This window comes from Arvicanthis niloticus, chromosome 15 (genome assembly GCF_011762505.2).
Source record: "Arvicanthis niloticus isolate mArvNil1 chromosome 15, mArvNil1.pat.X, whole genome shotgun sequence".
Lineage (NCBI taxonomy): Eukaryota > Metazoa > Chordata > Mammalia > Rodentia > Muridae > Arvicanthis > Arvicanthis niloticus.
Window position 1 is genome coordinate 72,142,813 of NC_047672.1, and position 27,579 is coordinate 72,170,391.

Sequence of the window (27,579 nt, forward strand, 5' to 3'; positions counted from 1 at the left end):
GAACATAAGCAGCAGAAACCAATGCTACTTGGCACCATCAGAAGCCAGTACTCCCACCACATCAAGCCCTGGTTACCCAAACACACCTGAAAAGCAAGACTCGGATCTAAATCACATTTCATGATGATGATAGAGGGCTTTCAGAAGGTCATAAATAACTCCCTTAAAGAAATACCAGAGAACACAGGTAAACAGGTAGAAGGCGATATGGTTAGACTGAACTCACTACCACCTTGTCAAGATTTTCTCAGGTCTCTTTGTAGCTCCCCATATACACAGTTGTAAACATTAATAAACTTGTTTATGTTTTGTTTTTTAATTTGTCCTTTTCTTTGCAGGTGTAGTTCAGCTGAGAGTTCAGAATGATAAAAGAAATTATTTCTCATCCTGTATGGTTTTCCTAAATGCTGGTATCTCTTTGATCTGTCATTTCTGGTTTTCTTCTTTTTCTTTTTTTCTGTAGGTGAATAGGTAAGACAGAAATGACTTACATGCTAAGTGTGGCGGCATCCTCCTGCAGTCCCAGTACTTGGGAGGCTGAAAGAGGAGGATTTTAAGTTGTCTGTTATCCCCAGCTATACAATGAGTTTGAGATGAGTCAGAGAAACTTAGTGAGGCTCTGTTAAAAAAAAAAACACAACAAAATAAGCCTGCCTCGGAAACAAAACAAAAACTTCAACAAACCAAGGCAAGACAGACAGAGGCCCAATAGACTGAAATGACCCGCAGCTCATAGATTTGGGAACTGGAGCCATTCCCCTCCCTCTAGGGTTAGCATCTCATCTCCAGCCCTGTGGAAGGACACATGCAGTCATTCCTAGTTCAGAGAAGAGTGGCCACAGGCAGCTACAAAATTTGCTGACACAGTGCTAAACGACAACCTCAGAAATTGGGAAAACATGCTACAGAACTCCTGAACTGTAAAATCTTTCCCTCCCTTTCTGTGTGGCCTTTCACTTTGTCGCAGATTCTTGATTTTTCTATTTAATCCCATTTGAAGTAAATATAAATAAGAAATTCCTAGACTCATTTTGCCACTCATCTCTACATGGCAGACACTTGCGTCAAATGCAGTGCATTTAACTCATTTGTATAGTTGCTTAAATCTAAGTAGTGCAATCTGTATTTTGTCTCTGCAGGGTGTCTTGAATGAGCTAAGGAAAAAATAAAACCAGACTCAATCAGGCCTGGAGGAGAAAGGATGAGTTCCCCCAAGGCACAGAGAGGCTTAAAGGAGCTGGTCAGGAATGTTCTACATGGCTTAGGATAGACAAGATCACCATAGGTTGTTGCTTAGGACTTTTGGCTTCGCAGATTCACCTTCCTGTTAGCCATTGGCCTAACACATTGATTCCTGTTTTGGAAGGCCCCAGAGACAAAGTCTTGTCCCTACTGGTGGTATCTCTAACCCATAGCAGATGGGTTCCCTAAAGGCATACTGGGTACTTGGGTCAGAGGTGAGCAATATGTTGGCTTCTCATTGAGCAGTGGCATCCTGCCAACAGTCCACCTATCCTCCAGGACTTCAAACAGATCCAGGATCACAGGTAAGACTCCCACCCCCCCAAACCTGGCCTAATTCATCCCATGGGACCCAGGGGATGCAAGCGCCTCTGCCCAGCCAGAGGCACATGTTTCTTCCAGCTTGCACCAGAGCCCAGTAGCAGATCCTGGGCTATAGATCTCCATCCACTCTGCCACACCCAGAGGCAGCATGTCCCCCAGGACTTCTGACACATCCAGGATCATGGGATCAAAGAGACAGTAGGTCCCCCAGGAGTTCTGATACAACCAGGCTCACAGGCTCATAGGAGGAACAGGCTCCAGTTAGAAACAGCAAGGACAGCTAACACTGGAGATAATCAGCAAGAGGCAAGGGCAAGAACATAAGCAACAAAACCAATTCTACTTGGCACCATCAGAAGCCAGTACTCCCACCACATCAAGCCCTGGTTACATAAACACACTTGAAAAGCAAGATTCGGATCTAAGTCACATTTCATGATGATGATAAAGAACTTTAAGAAGGTCATAAACAACTCCCTTAAAGAAATATTAGAGAACACAGGTAAACAGGTAGAAACCCTAAAAGAGGAAACACATAAATCTCTTAAGGAAATACAGGAAAGCACAACCAAACAGGTGAAGGAAACAAACAAAACTGTACAAGATCTAAAAATGGAAATAGAATCAATAAAGAAATCACAAAGGGAGACAATCCGGGGGATGGAAAACCTAGGAAAGAGATCAGAAGTCATAGATGCAAGCATCACCAACAGAATACAAGATATAAAAGAGACAATCTCTTATATTTTTGGTTGTGAGCCTAGCCTTTAATAGCTGAGCCATCTCTCCAGCCCTAAAAGAGACAATCTTACGTGTAGAAGATACCATAGAAGATATTGACACAGCAGTCAATGAATACACAAAGTGCAAAAAGCTCCTAACCCAAAACATCCAGGAAATCCAGGACATAATGAAAAGACCAAACCTAAGAATAATAGGTATAGGAGAGAGTGAAGATTCCAACTCAAAGGGCCAATAAAGATCTTTAACAAAATTATAAAAGAAAACTTTCCTAACCTAAAAAAAGAGATGACCATAAACATACAAGAAGTCTACATAATGTCAAATAGATGGGATCAGAAAAGAAATTCCTCTTGTCACATAATAATCAAAATACCAAAATGGAACAAAGATAGAATATTAAAATTGGTAAGGGAAAAAGATCAAGTAACATATAAAGGCAGACCTATCAGAATTACACCAGACTTCTCAACAGAGACTTTAAATGTCAGAAGATCTTGAGCAGACCCTAAGAAAGCAAAAATGCCAACCCATGCTACTATACCAGCAAAACTATCAATTACCATAGATGAAGAAACCAAGATAATCTGTGACAAAACAAAATTTAAACAATATCTTTCCACAAATCTAGCCCTACAAAGAATAATAGATGAAAAACTCCAAAACAAGGAGGGAAAGTATACCCAAGAAATAGCAAGAAATCAAGTTTCTCAGACCAAACCCCAAAGAAGAGAGTCACATAAACATAATTCCATCTCTAGCAACAAAAATAACAGGAAACAACAGTCACTGGTCCTTAGTCTCTCTTAACATCAATGGACTCAATTTTTTCTTTTTTATTGGCTATTTTATTTATTTACAGTACAGATGTCATCCCCTTTCTCCATTTCCCCTCCCTAGAACCCCCCATCCTCTACCCCCTCTTCCTTTATGCTTTTATACCATTTTGATTACATGCATGTAATAAGGTCAGTTCTAGGTTGAGGATCTATCAATACAATAGATGCAAATAGTCAAGGAACAAGCAAGACAATAAACACAAATAGTCAAAGAAAAAGCAAGGCATTAAACCCAGTTGCTCTTTCTACCTCTGTGAAGAATTGAGTTGGAATTTTTATAGGGATTGCATTAAACCCAGTTGCATGAACACTCCCATGATCACTGTTTCTAAAGGCTTATCAGGACGACCAAAGTATCTGAGCCTACTTCCCTATCCTAGCCCAAGGTCATTTTCATGTCTGAAGCCTACTTCCTTGTTCTAGCCTAAAATTTAGATTCCTGTCTGAAATTACTTCTTTGTTCTGGCCTAATATTTAGATTCCTCTCTGAGATTACTTCTTTGTTGTAGCCTACAATTTAGATTCCTACCTGAAATTACTTCTTTGTTCTAGTCTAATGTCAGATTCCTGCTTGAAGCCTACTTTTTTGTCCTTGGCCAATGTCATATTCCTGCCAAGCAGCCCCTTTCCTTGTCCTTTGCCCATGTCAGCTTCTTGCCAAGCAGCCTCAAAGGCTCTCCACCTCTCCCTTTTTTCTAATAAAAAGACATAGACTAACAGGCTGGATATGTAAACAGGACTTAGCATTTTGCTACATACAGGAAACACGTCTCAGTGACAAAGACAAACACTACTTCAGAGTAAAAGGCTGGAATAAAACTTTCCAAGCACATGGTCCCAAGAAACAAGCTGGAGTACCAATTCTAATATCGAATAAAATCTACTTTCAACCAAAAGTTACCAAAAAAGATATGGAAAGACATTTTGCACTCATCAAAGAAAAAATCTATCAAGATCATCTCTCAGTTCTGAACATCTATGCCCCAAATGCAAGGGCACCCACATTTGTAAAAAAAAAAAATTACTGAAGCTCAAAAGCAAACATTAAACCTCATACAATAATACTGGGAGATTTCAACACCCCACTCTCACCAATGGATAGATCATGGAAACAGAAAATAAACAGAGACATAGTGAAACTAACGGAACTTATGAACTGTATGAACTTAACAGATATGCAGAACATTTCATCCTAAAACAAAAAATATACCTTCTTCTCAGCACCTCATGTGACCTTCTCCCAAACTGACCAAAGAATTGGTCACAAAACAAGCATCAACTGATACAAGAAGACTGAAATAATTCCATGCATCCTATCAGATTACCATGGACTAAGACTGGTCTTTAATAAAAACAAAAACAATAGTAAGCCCACATACCCATGGAAGCTGAACAACTCTCTACTCAATGATAACTTTGTCAGGGAAGAAATTAAGAAAGAAATTAAAGACTTCTTAGAATGTAATGAAAATGAAGACACAACATACCCAAATTTATGGGACAAAATGAAAGCAGTGCTAAGAGGAAAACTCATAGTGCTGAGTGTCTCCATAAAGAAATTGGGGAGAACACACAGTAGCAACTTAACAGCACATCTGAAAGCTATAGAACAAAAAGAAGCAAATACACCCAAGAGGAGTGGATGGCAGGAAATAATCAAACTCAGGGATGAAATCAACCATGCATAACAAAAAGGACTAGACAAAGAATCAACAAAATCATGAGCTGGTTCTTTGAGAAAATCAACAAGATAGATAAACCCTAAGCCAGACTAACCAGAGGGCGCAGGAACACTATCCAAATTAACAAAATTAGAAATGAAAAAGGAGACATAACAACAGAAACTGAAAAATTCAAAATAAATCATTAAATCCTACTACAAAAGCCTATACTCAACAAAACTGGAAAACCTAGATGAGACAGATGATTTTCTGGACAGATACCAGGTATCAAAGTTAAATCAGGATCAGTCCCATAACCCCTAAGGAAATAGAGGCAGCCATTTAAAGTTTCCCAACCAAAAAAAAAAAAAAAAAAAAAAAAAAAAAAAAAAAATCCACAATCAGATGGTTTTAGTGCAGAATTCTATCAGACCTTCAAAGAATACCTAGTATCAATACTTTTCAAACTATTCCACAAAATAGAAATAGAAAGAAACTACCTAATTCATTCTATGAAGCCACAGTTATGCTGATACCACACAAAGACTCAACAAAGAAATAGACCTTCAGACCAATTTCCCTTATGAATATTGATGCAAAAATACTCAATAAAATTCTCACAAACCAAATCCAAGAACACATTAAAATGATCATTCACCATGATCAAGTAGGCTTCATCCCAGTGATGCAGGGATCATTCAGTATAAGGAAATTCATCAATGTAATCCACTATATAAACAAACTCAAGAAAAAAACCTTACATAATTATATCATTAGATGTTGAAAAAGCCTTTGACAAAATACAACATCCCTTCATGTTAAAAATCATGGAAAGATCAGAAATTCAAGGGCCATATCTAAACACAATAAAGGCAATATACAGCAAACCAATAGCCAACATCAAACTAAATGTAGAGAAACTTGAAGCAATCCCACTAAAATCAGGGACTGGACAAGGCTGCCCACTCTCTTCCTATCTATTCAATATAGTATTTGAAGTTCTAGTCAGAGCAATTAGACAACAAAGGAGGTCAAAAAGATACAACTTGGAAAGGAAGAAGTCAGGATATTACTAGTTGCAGATAATATGATAGTATATTTAAGTGATCTCAAAAATTCCACCAGAGAACTCCTACAGCTGATAAACCACTTCAGCAAAGTGGCTGGATACAGAATTATCTCAAACCAAGCAATAGCCTTCCTCTACTCAAAGGATAAATAGGCTGAGAAAGAAATTAGGGAAATGACACTCTTCATAATAGCCCCAAATAATTTAAGCTATCTTGGTGTGACTCTAACCAAGTAAGTGAAAGATCTGTATGACAAGAAATTCAAGTCAATGAAAAAATTAAAAAAGACCTCAGAAGATGGAAAGATCTCCCATGGTCTCAGATTGGCAAGATTAACATAGTAAAAATGGTTATCTTATCAAAAGCAAGCTACGGATTCAATGCAATCCCTATAAAAATTCCAACTCAATTCTTCACAGAGGTAGAAAGAGCAATTCGTTAATTCTTCTTGAATAACAAAAACCCCAGAGTAGTGTAAACTATTCTTAACAATAAGAGAACTTCTGGGGGAATCACCATCCCTGACTCAAGCTATACTACGGAGCAATTGTGATAAAAATAGCATGGTATTGGTATAGAGACAGGCAATGGAATAGAATTGAAGACCCAGAAATAAATCCACATACCTATAAACACCTGATATCTGAAAAAGAAGCCAAAACAATCCAGTAGAAAAAAGACAGTATATTCATCAAATGGTGTTGGTTCAACTGTCAGTCAGCATGTAGAAGAATGTGAACTTATCCATTTTTATCTATATCCTTGCACAAAGCTCAAGTCCAAATGGATCAAGGACCTCCACATAAAACCAGACACACTGAATCTAGTAGAAGAGAAAGTGGGAAAGATTCTCTAATATAGCGGCACAGGGGAAGATTTTCTGAACAGAACACTAATGGCTCATGCTTTAAGATCAACTATTGACAAATGGGACCTCAGAAAATTGAAAAGCTTCAGTAAGGCAAAGGACACTGTCAATAGGACAAAACGACGACCTACAAAATGAGAAAAGATCTTTACCAACTCTATACCTGATAGAGAGCTAATATCCAAAATATACAAAGAACTTAAGAACTTGGATTCCAGAGAACCAAATAACTCCATTAAAAATGGGGTACAGAGCTAAACAAAGAATTCTCAACTGAGGAAACTCAAATGGCTGAGAAGCACCTAAAGTAATGTTCAGCATCTTAGTCATCAGGGAAATGCAAATCAAAACAACCTTGAAATTCCACCTCACACCAGTCAGAATAGCTAAGATCAAAAACTCAGGTGACAGTAGATGCTGACAAGGATGTGGAGAAAGAGGAACACTTCTCTGTTGCTGGTGGGATTGCAAGCTGGTACAACCACTCTGGAAATCAGTCTGGCAGTTCCTCAGAAAATTGGAAATAGTACTACCTGAGGATCCAGCTATACCCCTCCTGGGCATATACCCTAAAGATGTTCCAACATACAACAAGGACACATGTTCCACTATGTTTGTAACAGCCTTATTTATAATAACCAGAAGCTGGAAACAAACCAGATGTTCTTCAACTGAGAAATGGATACAGAAAATGTATAGATTTACACAATGGAGTTCTACGTAGCTATTAAAAACAATGACTTCATGAAATTCTTAGGCAAATGGATGGAACTTGAAAATATCATCCTGAGTGTGGTAACCCAGTCACCAAAACAAAACAAAACAAAATCCACAGGGTATGTACTCACTGATAAATGGATATTAGCCAAAAAGCAGCTCCGAATACCCACTATACAACTCACAAACCACATGAAGCCCAAAAAGAAAGAAGACAACACCAAAGTCTGGATGCTACAGTCCTTCTTAGAAAGGTTAACAAACATATTTACAGGAAGTAGAGGGAAGGAGGGATCTGGGAGGATGAGAGGAAGGAAAGAATAAAAGTGGACAGAACTAGTTGTGGGACGAGAGGGGGAGAAAATCAGAGGGTCAGGAAATTGAAAGCAGGTGTGTAGCAGTGGGGGATGGGCAACTGACTGGAGCCACTAGAAAGTCCCTGATGCCAGAGAAGCAAGAGGTTCCCAGGACCCAAAGGAGATGACATTAGCCGACATACCCAACACAGAGGAGATAGAACCTGTGCACACCATATCCAGTGGATAGGCACAGACCCCGGTTGAGGGGGGCTCATCTTAAAAATTTTAACCCAGAATTGTTTCTGTCTAAAGAAAATACAGGGACTGATTGGAGCAGAGACTGAAGAAAAGGCCATCCAAAGACTGCCCCACCTATGGATCCATCCCATCTGCAGACACCAAACCCAGACACTATTGCTGATGCCAAGAAGTGCTTGCTGACAGGAGCCTGGTATAGCTGTCCCCTGAGAGGTTCTGCCAGAGCCTGACCAATACAGATATGGATGCTCTCAGTCAACCATCGTACTGAGCGCAAGGACCCCAAGGGAAGAGTTAGGGGAAGGACTGAAGGAGCTGAATTGCAACCCCATAGGAAGAACAATATCAACTAACTGGACCACCCAGAGCTCCCAGGGACTAAACCACTAATAAAAGAGTACACATGGATGGACCCCATGGCTTCAGCTGCAGATGTAGCAGAGGATGGCCTTGTCAGGCATCAATTTGAAGGGACACCCTTGGTCCTGTGAAGGCTTGATGTCTCAGCATAGGGGAACGCCAAGGTGGTGAGGTGGGAGGATGGGTCAGTGGAGGGAGCACCCTCATATAGGCAGGGAGAGGGAGGATTGGAAAGGGGGCTTGCTGAGGGGAAACCAGGAAGGCAGACAACATTTGAAATGTAAACAAATAAAATAACCAATAATAATAATAATAAAGCGCTGGCTGGACACTGTGGTCTCAGCTTTCAGTAAGGGATGGGATGAGGAAGGTTTCCAGCTGGTTGTGCGGGTGTGCTCATTTCCCAGGACTACAGGGACCCCAGCAGAAGGAAAAAAACCTAGAGAAAGTCATAGAAGCAAAGGAAAGAGGAGGGAAGGAAGTGTAGGCAAAAAGATAAGGGAAGCGGGAAGAACAAAGAGAGGGAAGGAAGGGGAACGGAAGAGAGAAGAGAGGAAAGGCTACTGAGGGACTGGATGTGATGGGATGGGCTAGCTTTTAACTGTGGCCCAGGCAGGGGTTGAGATTGGGGGGGAGCTCAGGAGGTCAGAGACCACCAGTGTCAGCAGTAAGCCTTGCTCTGCCCCCATTCGATGTCTGAAGTTGTGACCACACACATTCTGAGCCTCTCCTGACAAACTAGCACTCTAGTAGTAGGAGTGGGTACCTTGAAGAATGATGATGGAGTCAGATGGAGCAGAACACTGGGAAATCGTCTCTGGAGGACAGGAGACATCCACAAGATCACCATAAGTAGGAATTTATTTTCCTCAGTGTGACTAATGACATAGCTCAAAAGGCCAAGTGTATTTATAAACCCCAACTCATTTATTATTGTTCTTAAAAGCATCGATCATGTAGCTCGGGTTTAGCCTCCAACCTGCTATTGTAGCTGAGGATGACCTTGAACTTCTGTTCTTTCTGCCTCTCTTCCCCAACTCTGGGATTAAAGATGTGCACTTCTACACTGGGATTATCTTGTGCCAGGGATTGAACCCAGGGCTTCATGAATGGTAGACAAGCACTGAGCTATAACCCAGCCCACAACTTCAAAGTCTAAAAACTATTTTTTTTCTAAAGGCATTCCAATAAACTCTACTTTTGGGGCCTACTGGAAAGTGCCCCTAGATGAAGGAGAATAAGAAGAAAGGGCAGTCTGTGTTCTGGGTTATGCAGGACAATTGATGGAAAAAAAGAGCCACAGAGGAATGGATTTAGCCTTCTCTGTAACAGTGGGATCTGCCTCTGAAGGACGGAATATTCATAGCTTCCTAGAAGCTCCTTTTATTGTTATACAAAAGGTACCTTTAGCAAGTCAATTTCCACACAGCAAACCTTCTTATCCGATCATCTAGGGGTTGTCTTGACAGACCCATCTCCTAAGCAGTTCTTCCTGGTTTGACAAGCCTGGAAAAGGCTCTGAGAATCCTTCAAAAGTAATAACCCTGTAAAATCTCAGATAACAATCACTGACAAAAAGGCTACTACTTTAAAGCTGAGGTGTCATCACTCCAGGTTCATGCCAGATGCAAAAGTTCTGCTACAGTTCTGCTACACATGGGACCAGACTTCCAGCTTATCAAGGTTCCTAGTATCTTTCAGCAGATGCAGACTCTTTGGAAGCCGGTGATCTGCTCAGAAATCCCAGGCACCAGTATCCTGTCTTGTTGGTCTCCCAGCAGTACACAACTTTTAAAAAATATTTATAATAATAATAATAATAATAATAATAATAATAATAATAATAATAATAAATTTTGGCCTCAGAGACACATGTCACTGTGATTTCTCCTACAGGGTTGCAAGGATTAATTTTTCAACGGGAGAACCTTGATACTTAACAGATTCTTCCAGGCCTTGGTAAGAAGTTAGAATAATGTTCGTTTCCAACTTCAGAGGGAGGGCTAAACTGAGGACAAAGCTTTTCTCCAAAGTAAAGTTTGTTTAAATGGAAGCTTGTGGGTTTCTTTACCAGAATCTCATCAGAAACTTAGTTACAGTTTTCCCGCTGCTCCCTGCTGAGCTGCTACAAGTCTGTGGGGTTGGGGCCAGAAACTACTTTTGAAATAAACTGAGAGTTGCAATCTTCTGTCTCGGACATTTGTAAATCAGTGTGTGGCAGTGTTCTCAAAATCTAGGAGGTCTCACACTGTCACTAGGACAGCATTTGGGACGACTGCCAGTGTGTTTAATTTCTAGGTCTGAAGCTCAATAATTTACATTTCAGACAAGTTTCTGGAGGAGAGTGTTGCTTGTCTGGAGGCTGCATTTGGAGAACAATTAAAACAATTAAGACTTCTGTCAGTCAGGGACAACCTACTTACAGTTCCAGGGAAGTCCCCAGGATCAGTGCCGGCAGTGTGGAAGGGCAAGAATGGGCGCTATAGTGGCACCCAGGCACCAGGCACCCACAGGACTCTCTAAGGTATATTGACACCCGGGTTCTGTGGGCTGCCTCTTTAGACTCTTGAAGGCTCAGTTTGTTTTCCTCCTCTAGGAAAAAGAAGTAAAGGACTGGACGAATCTAGAGCCCTCCAGTAGGTTCTGGAATTATTCTGGAGTAACTGTAAATGCTAAGGTAGGCAGACTGCCCTGTGGCATGGCTAACTTTGGAGACTATTTCGGAAACGAGGCTGAATATTCACATGGTGAAAAGTCACTAAGCCCTCTCACCTGGCTGACATTTCAGGGGTCTCAGCCACAGCGCCCCCTTTTTCCATCTAGGAAGGATTTCAGGCTGAGCCTGTGGTTCTCACAGGAGCTCATCTTTGCGCCCGCTCTTCCTTTCTTTTTCCCCTCCATTCCTTCCCCTCCCCTTTCGTCACCTGCAGTTCCCAATTTCTCCACTTGAGGTCTCAATAGGATAGCGATTTTCTTAACCCTCTTCAGCTTAGGGTGGATTTGGAACAAACCTTGGTTGGGAGTGGCTGGGCGGGAGTGGTGTTGGGGTGAGGGTGGGTGTGTGGTGGGGGAGAAATCATCTCTGCCTAACTCATAGCTGGCTTGACTGATTTGTTCAGAGAGCTCTGCGGTTAAAGAAGTACTGGGCAAGGAGCTGGCATCCACTTGTCTGCTCAGCATCCTCAATGGGAAGACTGGCCTTGCAAGACTTCTTGAAGGGGCCATTTTTCTTTTCATACAGTGTTACAGCTGTCCTATGTGGAGAAATGCTAGGACATTGACCGTGGCTAAGGAGAGGCTGGTATATCATTTCTACAATTCTAGTCGCTGTCACTCCACATAACAGGGTGCATCTGTCAGTCTTCAGTGAAGTGACATCAGAAGCACTCCCCTGCCAGATGGATCACTCCTATGCCTCTACTTGACCAAAACTGCGGAGCTGAAATTCATCCTGGCTATGCTGTCCTGGGTCACAGTTTTTTTTTGTTTTGCTGTATTTTCCCAGTGGCTTCTGAACCTAAGACGTATACACCAAATTAACTCGGTGACAGTCCATGTGTGGTCTACTCCTCTCAGTCAACTCTGAGTCACTGTCGGATCTATGGAGGGTTCCTGAAGACTATTCTGGGAAAAAAATTACATTTAAAACTCAAAATGGGGGCTGCAGAGATAGTTTAGTGGCTAAGAGCACTGGCTGCTTTTCCAGTTCCCAGCAGACAGCTCATAACTGTCTGTAACCCCAGTTCCAGGGTATCTGACACCCTCATACAGACAGGTAGTCAAAACAACAAATGCACATAACATAAAAATAAATAAAATAAAATAAAATAAAAACTCAGATAGTCAAATTCAGTAATAATTCTTTTTTGTTTGTTTTTTAAAAATTGGATATTTTATTTACCTTTCAAATTTTATCCCCTCTCTCATCCCCCAAAACTCCTAATCCCATCCCCCCTCCTACTTATATAAGGGTGTGCCCCCACCCAAACACCCATTCCCACCTCCCTGCTCTTGAAATCCCCAACACTAGGGCATTAAAACTTTCAGGGACCAAGGCCCTTCTCTTCCACTGATGCCTGACAAGGCCACCCTCAACTACCTATACAGGTGGAGCTCTGAGTCCCTCCCTTTGTGTTCCCAGGCTGGAGGTTTAGACCCTGGGATCTCTGGTTAAGTACTTTGTTACTCCTTCTAAGAAGGACCAAAACACCCACACTTGGGACTTCTTTCTTTCTTCTTCTTGAGGTTCACGTGGTCTATGCATTGTATTCTAGGTATTGTGAACTTTTGGGTTAATATCCACTTATCAGTGAGTGCAAACCATGTGTGTTCTTTTGTGATTGGGTTACCTCACTCAGGATGATATTTTCTAGTTCCATCCATTTGCCTAAGATTTTCATAAACTCATTGTTTTTAATAGCTGAGTAGAACTCCATTGTGTAAATCTATACATTTTTTTGTATCCATCCCTCAGTTGAAGAACATCTGGGTTGTTTTGATTTGCATTTCCCTGATTACTAAGGATGTTGAACATTTCTTTAGGTGCTTCTCTGCCATTCGAGTTTCCTCAGTTGAGAATTCTTTGTTTAGCTCTGTACCCCATTTTAAAATCAGGTTATTTGATTGTCTAGAATCTAATTTCATCAATTCTTTGTATACCTTGGATATTAGCCCTCTATCAGATGTAGAATTGGTAAAGATCTTTTCCCAATCTGTTGGTTGCCATTTTGTCCTATTGATGGTGTTCTTTGTCTTACAGAAACTTTGCAGTTTTATGAGGTCCCATTTGTCAATTCTTGATCTTAGAGCATAAGCCACTGGTGTTCTATTCAGGAACGTTTTCCCCGTGCCCAAGTATTTGAGGCTTTTTCCCATTTTCTCTTCTATCAGTTTGAGTGTATCTGATTTTATGTGGAGGTCCTTGATCCACTTGGACTTGAGCTTTGTACAAGGAGATAAGAATGGATCAATTTGCATTCTTCTATATGCTTACCTCCAGTTGAATCAGCACCATTTGTTGAAAATGCTGTCTTTTTTCCACTGGATGGTTTTAGCTCCTTTGTCAAAGATCAAGTGACCATAGATATGGGGGTTCATTTCTGGGTCTTTTATTCTATCCCATTGATCTTCCTGTCTGTCTCTGTACCAATACCATGCAGTTTTTATCACTATTGCTCTGTAGTACAGTTTGAGGTCAGGGATGGTGATTCCCCCAGAAGTTCTTTATAGTTGAGAATAGTTTTCACTATTCTGTGTTTTTTGTTATTCCAAATGAATTTGAGAATTTCTCTTTCTATCGCTGTGAAGAACTGATTTGGAATTTTAATGGGGGTTGCATTAAATCTGTAGATTGCTCTCGGCAAGATGGCCATTTTTACTATATTAATCTTGCCAATGCATAAACACAGGAGATCTTTCCATTTTCTGAGATCTTCTTTGATTTCTTTCTTCAGAGACTTGAAGTTTTTGTCATACAGATTTTTTACTTGCTTGGTTAGATTCACACCAAGGTATTTTATAGTATTTGTGACTATTGTGAAGGGTGTCATTTCCCTAATTTCTTTTTCAGCCTGTTTATCTTTTGAGTAGAGGAAGGCTACTGATTTGTTTGAGTTAATTTTCTATCCAGCCACTTTGCTACAGTTGTTTATCAAGTTTAGGAGTTCTCTGGTGGAAGTTTTAGGGTCACTTAAGTATACTATCAAATCATCTGCAAACAGTGATATTTTGATTTCTTCCTTTCTAATTTGTATCTCTTTGACTTCCTTTTGTTGTCTAATTGCTCTGGCTAGGACTTCCGGTACTATATTAAATAGATAGGGAGAGAGTGGGCAGCTTTGTTTAGTCCCTGATCTTAGTGGGATTGCTTCAAGTTTCTCTCCATTTAGTTTGATGTTGGCTACTGGTTTACTGTATATTGCTTTTACTATGTTTAGGTATGGGCCTTGGTTTCCTGATCTTTCCAAGACTTTTACCATGAAAGGATGTTGAATTTTGTGAAAAGCTTTTCAGCATCTAGTGATATGATCATGTGGTTTTTTTCTTTGCCTTTGTTTATATAGTGGATTATGTTGATGGATTTCTGTATATTGAACCATCCCTGCATTCCTGGGATAAAGCCTACTTGATCATGATGAATGATTGTTTTGATGTGTTCTTGAATCGGTTTGCAAGAATTTTATTGAGTATTTTTACATCGATATTTATAAGGTTGGTTTGAAGTTCTCGATCTTTGCTGGGTATTTGCGTTGTTTAGGTATGAGTGTAATTGTGGCACCATAGAATGAATTGGGTAGTGTTTCTTCTGTTTCTATTTTGTAGAACAGTTTATAGAGAATTGGTATTTAGGTCTTCTTTGAAGGTCTGATAGAACTTGGGGCTACAACCGTTTATTCCCAGACTTTTTTTTTGGTAGGGAGACTTTTAATGACTGCTTCTATTTCTTTCAGGGTTATGGAACTGTTTGGTTTATCTGGACCTGATTTAACTTTGGTTACTGGTATTTGTCTAGAAAATCATCCATTCCATCCAGATTTTCCAATTTGTTGCGTATAGACTTTTGTAGTAGGATCTGATGATTTTTAAAAATTTCCTCACTTTCTGTTGTAATGTCACCCTTTTCAGTTCTGATTTCATTAATTTGGATACTGTTTCTCTGCCCTTTGATTAGTCTGGCTAAGGGTTTATCTGTCTTGTTGATTTTCTCAAAGAACCAGCTCTTGGTTTTATTGATTCTTTGTATAATTCTTTCTGTTTCTATTTGGTTGATTTCATCCCTGAGTTTGATTATTTCCTGCCGTCTACTCCTCTTTGGTGTGTTTGCTTCTTTTTGTTCTAGAGCTTTCAGGTGTATTGTCAAGCTGCTACTGTATGTTCTCTCTAGTTTCTATTCATAGGCACTTAGAGCTATGAGTTTTGCTTTTAGCACTGCTTTCATGGAGTCCCACAAGTTTTGGTATGATGTGTCTTCATTTTCATTAAATTCTAAAAAGTCTTTAATTTCTTTCTTTATTTCTTCCCTGACCACATTATCATTGAGTAGAGTGTTGTCCAGTTTCCACGTGAATGTGGGGTTTCCATTGTTTTTGTCATTATTGAAGACCAGCCTTAGTCCGTGGTGATCTGATAGGATGCATAGGATTATTTAAATTTTCTTGTATCTGTTGAGGCCTGTTTTGTGACCAATTATATGGTCTGTTTTGGAGAAGGTACCATGAGGTACTGAGAAAAAGGTATATTCTTTTGTTTTAGATATTCTTTAGAACAGTTAGATATTTAAATCTTCTATAGATATCTGTTAAAACCACTTGGTTCATAACTTCTGTTAGTTTCACTCTATCTCTATTTAGTTTCTGTTTCCCTGATCTATCCATTGGTGAGACTGGGGTGTTGAAGTCTCCCACTATTATTGTGTGAGGTGCAATGTGTGCTTTAAGCTTCAGTAAAGTTTCTTTTTATGAAAGTGGGTGCTCTTGCATTTGGCACATAGATATTCAGAATTGAGAGTTCATGTTGGTTTACTTTTTCTTTGATGAGTATGAGATGTCCTTCCTTATTCTTTTTGATAGCTTTAAGTTGAAAGTTGATATTATTCGAGATTAGAATGGCTACTCCAGCTTGTTTTTTTAGGACCATTTGCTTGAAAAATTATTTTCCAGCCTATTAGTCTAAGTTAGAGTCTGTTTTTGTCACTGAGGTGTGTTTCCTGTATGCAGCAAAATTCTGGGTCCTGTTTACATATCCAGTCCATTAGCCTATGTCTTTTAATTGGGGAATTGAGTCCATTGATGTTAAGAGATATTAAGGAACAGTGATTGTTGTTTCCTGTTATTTTTGTTATCAGAGGTGGAATTATCTTTGTGTGACTATCTTCTTTTTGATTTGTTGGAAGAGGATTACTTTCTTACTGTTTCCAGGGTATAATTTCCCTCCTTGTCTTAGAGCTTTCTTGGTATTATCCTTTGTAGTGCTGGGTTTGTGGAAAGATATTGTGTAAATTTGGTTTTGTCATGGAATATCTTGGTTTCTCCATCTATGGTAATTGAGAGTTTTGCTGGGCATAGTAGCCTGAGGTGGCATTGTGTTCTCTTAGGGTCTGTATGACATCTGTCCAGCATCTTCTAGCTTTTATAGTATCTGGTAAGAAGTCTGGTGTAATTCTGATAGGTTTGCCTTTATATGTTACTTGGCTTTTTTCCCTTACTGCATTTAATATTTTTTCTTTGTTTTGTGCATTTGGTGTTTTGATTATTATGTGACGGGAAGTATTTCTTTTCTGGTCTAGTCTATTTGGCGTTCTATAGGCTTCTTGTATGTTTATGGGCATCTTGTTCTTTAGGTTAGAGAAATTTTCTTCTATAATTTTGTTGAAGATTTATTGGCCCTTTAAGTTGGGAATCTTCACTCTCATCTATACCTATTATCCTTAGGTTTGGTCTCCTCATTGTGTCCTGGATTTCCTGGATGTTTTGGGTTAGGAAAATTTTCTACTTTGTGTTTTCTTTGACAGTTGTGTCAATATTTTCTATAGTATCTTCTGCATCTGAGATTCTCTCTTCTATCTGTTGTATTCTGTTGGTGATGCTTGAATCTATGACTCCTGATTTCTTTTTAGGTTTTCTATCTTCAGGTTTTTCCTCCTTTGTGATTTCTTTATTATTTCTACTTCCATTTTTATGTCATGAATGGCTTTTTTCAATTTCTTCACCCCTTTGGTTGTGTTTTCTTGTAATTCTTTAAGGGACTTTGCATTTCTCCTTTAAGGGCTTCTACCTGTTTACCTGTGTTCTCCTCAATTTCTTTGAGAGTAATATTTATGTCCTTCTTAAAGTCCTCTATCATCATCATTAGAAGTGATTTTAAATCTGAATCTTGCTTTCCTGGTGTGATGGGTTATTCAGGACTTTTTATTGTGGGAGAACTAGGTTTTGATGATGTTAAGTACCCGGGTTTGCTGATGCATATGTTCTTGTGCTTGCTTTTCACCATCTGGTTATCTTTAGCACTACCTGTGCTGTCTCTGACTGGAGCCTGTCTTTCCTATTATCTTGGTTGTATCAGAACTGTGTGGGATATGTGTTGCTGCTGGGGTTAGAGCTGAGGGTCAAGGTCTGCTCAGTGCTAGGCCAGCAATGATTCTTTGTCCTCTAAGAAGTTTGCCAAAAGGTGCTATGTATTTGCTATGGAACAGGAAAGCCTGTGAGAAGGACCATGAATATTTAGTCAACATTTTTTATTTTCATAACTGTGTGCACATGAACCCACTAGAGGGGCTGGAGAGATGGCTCAGTGGTTAAGAGAACTGACTGCTCTTCCAGAGGTCCTGAGTTCAGTTCCCAGCAACCACATGGTGGCTCACAACTATTTTTAATGAGATCTGATGCCCTCTTCTGGTGTGTCTCTAGACAGATACAGTGTACTCACTTACATAAAATAAATACATCTTAAAAAGTAAAACAGAGAACACCCTGGAAGAGAGGCTGTGACTCTCACCTCCCGGGTTCTAGAGTTCAGTTAATGAGTAGTATCCTGGGAAAAGGATACCAGCTTATCTGTGAATTTCCCGAAATGTTTTCATATTTCAGAAATCAGATGCTTAGACTTGAAACATTCATGTCTATGTGAGTTTGAAGGACCAGGTAAAGCAGGCTCTGCACTTATTTTTACTTGTACTTTTTCCTTCTTGGGCCTTGTTTTTCTTCAGTTAGTAGCTGAACACTAGACACAGCTCATTTTCCCCCTCTGGCTGTCCCTATTTGCACAGCCTAACTGACTTGTCCCATAACTCACTGAAAATATAGGTGGAGATGGACTCTAAAAAAAGCCCAATGAGCAAGTTAATGTTAATTAAGCAATTAATGAGCAAACTTGGCCCACGGACTTCTGGCAGTCAGCTGTTCTGAATTTACAAATGAGGAATCCATGGTCTAGAGAGCCATATTACCTTTCTTCAGCTTACTTTTGTCTCCAGTGGTGAAGCTGGTGTCCTTTCTGAGGATGCAGACTCACTGACTTTTATTTTTACAGAGTTGTGCTGGAATTCTGTGTATGATGTCTGCCCAGAGAGAAGGGAGCTCAAACACTGTTCTCTATAGGATGCTTAGGGGAAACATGGGGGTGGGATTTTAATCTGTCTCCACTCCAAAGTCTCAGTCATCATCTATAAATTAAGGGGTTTGGAACAAAGATCCAAACCTGATAACTTTTGGCTTAGATGATTTAACCATGTCTAAATGGTGGGCTTGGGGTCTGAACACTACATATTTTGAGTCCTAAACACTGGGCAGTTGTCATGAGAGCATCTTTAATTAAAAATTTTTATTATTTATAAGATACAACTCAATAACTTCAACACACTCTAACACTTCAGCAAAATTGAGATCATGAGGAAGTTTTAAGCTCCAGATAGTAGTCAGATGTTTGTACACATGTGTGTGTGCAGGTGTGTGGTGGGGAACAGGTGATAAGACAGGATTATATTTTATTTTATTTGGGGTCCTGGAAATTGAGCTTGGGACTGTATCTCCAACTCCCAAACTGTATTTTAAATGTCCCAGATATACCCTTGTCAGGCATAAATATCTCCTCCTATCAATTTCCTTATTCTAGAAATTCAATTTGCCCTATATTAAATAGCCCCAAAGTGAAAATATGAATCAAGGAACACCAAAAGAAATAATGTGTGTGTGTATGTGTGTGTGTGTATGTGTGTATGTGTGTGTATGTGTGTATGTGTGTATGTGTGTATGTGTGTGTATGTTTGTGTGTATATGTGTGTGTATGTGTGTATGTGTGTGTATGTGTGTATGTGTGTATGTGTGTATGTATGTGTGTGTGTACAATGAAGGTCTGCTTTAGCTTATACCTAGTTTAAAGGCTATTTTTCTTTCTTTTTCATAATGTTTTATTCTCCACATGTATATGTTTGTCCATCATATACATATGTACAGAGAGAAAGTAAATAAATGAAAAGACTCTCATCCTTGTCCATAGCTCCTGTTAGCAGACTGATAGAGTCCCACGGAGAATGACAGGACAGTAGTCCATTTAAGACCCCAGCCCCAGAGAACACCAAACCTGTCTGGTACTGGGTGAGAGTCATGGCCTGTGTAGAACAGCCTTTGTAGTTCTCCTCCTTGGAGTGGTCTGTTGAAGCTAGGCATCTGCAAATGCCTAGCATTCCGAAAGCTGACAACCCTCTGCTTATTGCCTGAAAATAATAACTCATTGCGTTCTCCAGGACTCCCAGCTCGCTGAGAAGATTCCAGGCAGACAGTTGTGTGTTCTCTGGTTCTTACCCTGTGCCGGACTTTGTGTGTAGGTAAAGAGCAGGTGCGAAATCAGGAACAAAGACATAGAATCTATGGCTTAAAAAGACAGTTCATGCGGCCTAAGTGCCAAGCGCTGGAAGCGGGAACCGGAGAACAGCAGAGCACACATGCGGGAGTGGATGGCCCGAAGCGCACAAAACATAGCTGTACCCACAAGCAGCCATGCTCACACTTACATGGTGAGGTCTCACACTACCTTAGTCTGCTTTAAGCATTTCCATCATCTGAGAGTGTGGGAGGGAAAAACAGAATAGTTAAAGGTAAAGTAAATCAACAGCTCAGTGCTAACTTCTCAAAGACTAAAGGCAGAATTCCATTCACACTGTGCAGGGACACATTATGGGCGAGAGCTTTGTAGCCAGTGAAGGCTCAGTCCAGAGAACCAGGCTGGCTGGGCTCATTCCTTGGATCTGTAACTTGCTAGCTGTTTGACCCTGGATGGACAATTATCTTATCTTTTAGCACTTCCGTTTTCTTATCTGTAAATGGGTCTCGCAGTAGCACTTAACCTCTTGGGCATGTGGTAAGTATTGAGCCGCACATATAAAGCACTCAGGACAGTCCTAGTCAATACCCAACATTCTCCAAGTGTTCAAAACAATGACATCATTGTTAGTGGTATCTTTGGCTTCCCTAAGGAACACGGCTGAGACTAGAGGAATAAAAATGCATTGAAAGCCAAAGACTTGGATAATTTTAGTTGTTAGGCAAGAAGACTAACTCAGGAGAGAACAAAGTAAGAAAGGCATGGGGGGGGGGTGAGAAATAGCTGTTGTTAGAGCCTCATTTCAAATTCTAGATTAGCCCCAAAGTAATTCAGAGCAGGATTTGAAAAATGATAAATAAAAACCAATTGTTTACACATAGATCAGTTAACCCAAAATCGTGGTTCATACCCGGCAACTCAAACTCTATCTGTATCCTTGGTCTCTGTGCTCTAGATAGATAAGACAGCATTCTGCATATTTTCAGTTGCTTGAGTCCTGTGCCTTTCAGAGAAGAAAGGTGCAGCACAGAGACCTGCATGGCAGTGAGTACCTCTGGCTGGCCCAGTCTTACAGGAGGGCAGGCTTCTGTCTGCACTCTTTCCCAGAGCCATCTGTCCAGCATTTATGTCACTTGGCAGGGCTTTGTAGTCCAAAGAGAAAAAATAGGACTCTGGAGGGAGGTGACATCTTAGCTTAAAGGAAACTTTCAAGCAAAAATGGCTCTGGATGACCTTGATGGAATGTGTCCCCGCTGACCACCCTTTGTGGTCATGATGTGGAACTTTATCTTCTGAGAATGGCATTACTGTGTTGAAATCAGAGTAGCTGGGGACTATCCTCATAAAAGACTGGGCCCACTAACATTTCCCTATGGGAGGAAAGGAGAAATCACCAGGTCCTCAAAGCTCTAGAGAGTCTTTTCTATCTAGGAGACTCTGTTTAGAGGACGGAGAGAAGATTGGTGGGTTTTGCAGCTGTTGCTATATTGACATGCTTTGTAGGTAACTCAAGTCAAACAAACTGGCCCACCAAGCCGAATGTAGTGGTTTTGGTTTGTCATTTTCTGTCTATCTGGGGGTAAACAGAAATAGACTCCCATAACTCACAGAACAAGTGCTAGCTGGGCAGTACTGGTATACAATTAGCTCTTCTGTTTCTGAGTGAGTGCCATTCTGTTTACCTCTCAATGGTGCAGTCATCTATGTACATGCCTTAGAAGCTAGGACACACATACACACACACACACACACACACACACACACACACACAGAGTAATAGCATGGGTCTCAAAGTGAAGAGTCGCCTGCTTCCTGTGCTCCATGCCGTTCCTCTCTCTTCAATGACTCTGTGTTCATAGACTCTCAACCCCCTAGTTTTCCATGTGACTTTTGGTTCTTTTCTTGATTCCCTTTTATTGATATTCTCTGCAGCAGTTGTTTGAAAATTTTTAGAGATAGAAGATCTAGGCCTGTTCTCTAACCTTTTCTATGTGACAAGAAGGCATGGGAATTTCCGTGCTTGCTCACTTTCAGTATCTGAGCACTTGGATGAAGAGACTTGATTTTTAAAAGTTGGACATGAGAATCATGATGCTCTTTACATGAAATGAAAAGTAACTATAAACTTTCAGCTGGTGGACTATGGAAGACAAGAGTAATGGAGAACATGTTAGAACATGTTAATAATGGAAAACACATTAGGACATGTTAGTAATGGAGAACATGTTAGGACATGTTTAGTAATGGGGAACATGCTAGGACTTGTTTAGTGATGGAGAACATGTTAGGACATGTTTAGTGATGGAGAACATGTTAGGACATGTTTAGTGGTGGAGAACATGTTAGGACATGTTTAGTGGTGGAGAACACATTAGGACATGTTTAGTAATGGAGAACATGTTAGGACATGTTTAGTGATGGAGAACATGTTAGGACATGTTTAGTAATAGAGAACACGTTAGGACATGTTTAGTAATGGAGAACACGTTAGGACATGTTTAGTAATGGAGAACACGTTAGGACATGTTTAGTAATGGAGAACATGTTAGGACATGTTTAGTGATGGAGAACATGTTAGGACATGTTTAGTAATGGAGAACATGTTAGGACATGTTTAGTAATAGAGTACACATTAGGACATGTTTAGTGATGGAGAACATGTTAGGACATGTTTAGTGGTGGAGAACATGTTAGGACATGTTTAGTAATAGAGTACACATTAGGACATGTTTAGTGATGGAGAACACGTTAGGACATGTTTAGTGATGGAGAACACGTTAGGACATGTTTAGTAATGGAGAACACATTAGGACATGTTTAGTGATGGAGAACACGTTAGGACATGTTTAGTGGTGGAGAACACGTTAGGACATGTTTAGTGATGGAGAACACGTTAGGACATGTTTAGTGATGGAGAACACGTTAGGACATGTTTAGTGATGGAGAACACGTTAGGACATGTTTAGTGATGGAGAACACGTTAGGACATGTTTAGTGATGGAGAACACGTTAGGACATGTTTAGTGATGGAGAACACGTTAGGACATGTTTAGTGATGGAGAACACGTTAGGACATGTTTAGTGATGGAGAACACGTTAGGACATGTTTAGTGATGGAGAACACGTTAGGACATGTTTAGTGATGGAGAACACGTTAGGACATGTTTAGTGATGGAGAACACGTTAGGACATGTTTAGTGATGGAGAACACGTTAGGACATGTTTAGTGATGGAGAACACGTTAGGACATGTTTAGTGATGGAGAACACGTTAGGACATGTTTAGTGATGGAGAACACGTTAGGACATGTTTAGTGATGGAGAACACGTTAGGACATGTTTAGTGATGGAGAACACGTTAGGACATGTTTAGTGATGGAGAACATGTTAGGACATGTTTAGTGATGGAGAACATGTTAGGACATGTTTAGTGATGGAGAACATGTTAGGACATGTTTAGTAATAGAGTACACATTAGGACATGTTTAGTGATGGAGAACATGTTAGGACATGTTTAGTAATGGAGAACACGTTAGGACATGTTTAGTGATGGAGAACATGTTAGGACATGTTTAGTGATGGAGAACATGTTAGGATATGTTTAGTGATGGAGAGCATGTTAGGACATGTTTAGGAGTTGGGACCATGTAAGGATATGTTTAGTAGCCTTTGCTAGAACAGGTGAGGCATAAGCAGTGCTGCAGGAAGCAAGCTTGATCCCTGAAACAGACATGGCTGTTTTTTCTGAGCTTTGAGCAAAGCATGTTCTCCCACCCTGCAGGGTCTGTGGCTATACTGTGGTGCCCTGAGAAGACCACTGCTTTGAACAGGGATTTAATATGGTTTTGTTTTAATATTTAGTGTAACCGACCTGGAGTTAAATTCCACAGTTAAGGAACTGCTAGGCAGCCGTGGGCTTCCAAGCCTGTGTTCTGATTTATCATGTAGCCTCTCACTGTGTCAAGTAAAGTATGGCTCTTGCTGTGGGAGGGGGCTAGGGTGGCTCTGATCACAGCCCCATGTATATGGCACGGAAGCTGACTTTTAAAAGACACAGTCTTAGATCTTTCCAATCACAGGTACTGTTTCAAGGACATGGATTACATTACTCAGACTGCGGAACACAGAGACACCTTGATCTGCTCAACACCCTTTTGAAGGGATTCTGTTTGTGCCATTAGAATGTTGCTCAGGCAGCGGTGTCAATGGGAAGACGAGACAGAGGATACTCGAAGAAGCAAAGGGATTTTTCAACCTGGAAAAGCAGGTCTGATGAATTGATGTTTGCAGAAATAGTGATATTTAAACAGAATTATTAAGCAATTAGCCCAAATTACAGTTGGGACAGGAAATAGGTGATTTCAAAGGGAATCATTAGAAGAAAGCCTTCATTGTGCTGTGGAATCTTCATCCTGCATTGTCATCCTGATTCCACTTCAGATATAGATGGGTCGATATTTTGGCAGAAGAGATGGAAACAGGTATGCTAGTGTTTGCAGATGGTATGAAGAAGCCACATCTCCCAGGGGTGGTGTCAGTGAGCTCCTTAGCTCATAGGGGCACTCCTGGAGGTCTGTAGCCCTTGAGGCACTGAAGATATCTCTGGGTATCATTACAGAACACAGGGCATATTTTAGTAGAGTCCAAGGTAATCACTTTTGAGTTCTGTTCTGGGTTGCAGTTCATCCCCAAGGCAAGCCCATAGGACTCCCCAGGTATCAACTGAACTTGACAGAACCCAGAGTCCCGTGGGAGGTGGGCCTCTCGGGGAATGTCTTGATCACATTGACTGAGGTGGGAAGACCCAAGAGCTGTGGGTGGCACTGCTTTCTTCCTGGGAGGCTGGACTGAATAGATGAAGAAGGGAAACTGAGCAGAAGCATGCATTGATTATAACTGGTTTCTGATGGATGCAGTGTGAACAGCTGTCTCACATTCCTGCCGATGTGACTTCCCCTCCATGATGGACTATAACCTAGAATAACCTGAGTTAAATCTTTTTTCCCCCAAGCTGCCTTCATCGGGGTAATTCTACATGTGATTATTACAACTTAGATCCTTTGCAAGAGCAGCAACTGCTCTTAACCTCTGAGGGATCTTTTCAGCCCCATGATGACTCAGTACCTTTTAAGGTGTGTGTGTGTGCATGTGTGTGTGTGTGTGTGTGTGTGTGTGTCTATGTGTGTGTTCTCTGTGTGTCTGTCTGTGTCTATGTGTCTGTCTGTCTGTATGTCTGTGCAGACTAATTGGAGAGAACAGCTGGCTGGTATCAAGAGAGAACAGTAAAGCATCACTGTTAGCCCTCTGTAAAGGTACAATGTAGGAAAGATGAAGCATTTATGATGCAGAAGGAAGGAGCATGGGGAGATGAGGAAAGAGGCAGGATAAATGCTAGAAGGGCAGGTCAGGGAGCAGTCCCTCTGCCTGTACTGGATGCTAGCTGAAGCCCTCCCTGTGCTTTCCTATCTGCACTCCTGCTTTCTCTGCTGCCAGAAACGGGACCACAGGAAGTTCCGTGTGATCTAATGGGAGCAGAGAACAGGGACATGAGGATCTCATCCAGCAAGTGCAGTTCTTATCCAGGACTGTGAGACACCCTGTTTCCTACCTTTCTGAATTATAATAGGGCATCAACTTGGTTGTTGCAGGGATTATTAAAATCCTTTCCCTTTGATGTTAGAACTAATAGAGGCAGCTGGAAAGTACATTGAGCTAGTGGTCAGTGAGAGTCATGGAAGAGGCAGAGAAGCGATAACCATGAACGGTCGGCACACAGGAAGATCTGTGGGAAAGGAGACCTCTGGGAGCTTAGAATCAGCTGCATAGAGGGGCATCAGCACACATGCAGAATATGCAGTACATATTAGACCTCAGAGAGGACTGGGGATGTAGCTCAGTGCTTAGAGAGCACGTAGAAGGGGTTCTGGATTTGATCTCCACTATTACTTTAAAGGGAAAAAGACATAAGTCACTGTTATTGTTGGTCTCAGGCACAAGGAGAGGTGCAAGGAATGACACAATTTTCTCCACATGCTCCTGAGGTAGGAGAGCAAGTTGACTAGAATCTAGCTTCTGCTGAATGTACACTGAGGGATACTGAGGAAGGTTCTGCTTTAGTTATGGTCTAACGTCTGAAAACCCGTCTTTTAAATGTCCTGGGTACTATAAATGATGCCATTTAATAAATAGGATTTCAGCCTGTTAACTGATCCATAACAGTAAGGGTAATTATAATGTTTAGTGAATCCTTTGAATAGCAAAGGCCTACCTATCAGATAATAAAAAGAAAACCTGGTCAGATCTCAAAATAAACGTTTTCTATCCCCCTCTGTGCCTTGAACGTGATTTCTCAGACTATGGTCCTCTGAGAATTCTCTCTGAAAAAGATATCTTTTATTTCTATAATTGGATGAGGCCAAACACGTACATTTCTGAACCCAGACTTCCTACATTCTAGTTAAGACAAAGCAACGGTGCACAGCTTTTGTGTGGAAGATGGGAGATGGTGGTTTTGTTTGTTTTTTCCCACCAAAGTAAGTTTTTCTTGTTATTATCTGAGAGGTAGACCTTTTTGTTATTCAAAGGATTCACTAAACATTATAATTACCCTTACTGTTGTGGATCAGTTAACAGGCTGAAATCCTATTTATTAAATGGTGTAAGTTACAGCACCCACGACATTTAAAAGACAATTGTTGCTTTCATTAATTTAACACCAGCTTGAGCCAGCAGCCATCCCATGTATTTGAAACTTTAGAAAAACTAACTAAATGTCTCTCTGATCATTTTTATTTTTTATTTTTGTATTTGTATGCTCTGGCAGTTTGGGTTCTATGGTTTAATTTTCTACTTCCCAGGTGGTGGTAGATAATAGGTGGAAAGCTGGTTATTGACTGATTTTTTTTCTTCTTTCAAATGACTTGCCTCCAGCCTTCAGTGTTCATGAGTCGAAGGGAGCCATGAAAAGAACAGACATGAAATAAAGTCCTTGTGAAACACTTTCAGTTGAGTGGTCCCTCAGGGAAGAAATACAGAGTGGTGCTATAATTCAGTGTTGGAGAAAGAGACCTATCTACAGTTTGACAAGACCTTGGTTATCAATTATCCAGTATACTCACTTCAGTTTATAATGTGGGAAACAGAAGTTCTACACAGACACACCCTTCTGGGGACATAGATAGTGGTAGACTTCTTAACTTAGGACCTAAGATTCTGTGTCACAATGTTTCCCATTTTACAGTAGAAGAACATTTAAATCAGTGATGTAAACCAGTAACTGGATTGGATATCCATACCAGAAATGCTTGGGACTAATACTTTTTAAAATTAAGAGAATATATATATATATATATATATATATATATATATATATATATATATATATATTACTGTAGGTGTTTTCAGATACACCAGAAAAGAGCACCAGATCTCATTATAGATGGTTGTAAACCACCATGTTTCTGGGAGTTGAACTCAAGACCTCTGAAGAGCAGTCAGTGCTCTTTACTGCTGACCATCTCTCCAGCCCCCTGGGACCAGTATTTTTGTATTTTGGAATACTTCCATGTACATAACGAGATCTCTTGGGATATGGAATCTAATTCTAAATAAAAAATTCATTTCTTTTTCATGTACACATAGCCCGAGGTAAATTGGCACAACAGTCTTAGTTTGCTTGTTTAGATTGTGACTCATCTCATGAGGTCAGGTCTGGAATTTTCCACTTTTCATAAGTCAATGCTCAAAAGCATCAGATTTTGGGAGGGTTTGAGATATTTATACTAAGTCTGTTCAACTTGTATGGTGTGAGTGATGCACACAGCTTGCCCTCTGAGATTCCAGAGGTTTAATCTCTGTAAGAAAGTTAAGAGCAAAGTTAGAAAAC

At 40.4% G+C, this 27,579-nt stretch overlaps 1 protein-coding gene across 3 annotated transcripts in view; it reads right to left on the reverse strand.

Moving 5' to 3' along the window:
- Positions 1–27,579, reverse strand: part of Lhfpl3 (LHFPL tetraspan subfamily member 3) — a 493,326-nt gene that overhangs the window by 50,382 nt on the left and 415,365 nt on the right. The window contains exon 3 of one of the 3 annotated variants that reach the window (XM_076913168.1): positions 19,906–19,933. The exons of 1 other annotated variant lie outside the window; for it this stretch is intronic. In XM_076913168.1, coding sequence (XP_076769283.1) covers positions 19,917–19,933 — 17 coding nt within the window. In that variant the 3' untranslated portion in view covers positions 19,906–19,916. Of the gene's footprint in view, positions 1–19,885; positions 19,934–27,579 lie in introns of all 3 variants that reach the window. One more of the 3 variants, XM_034519039.2, reaches the window with a different exon arrangement.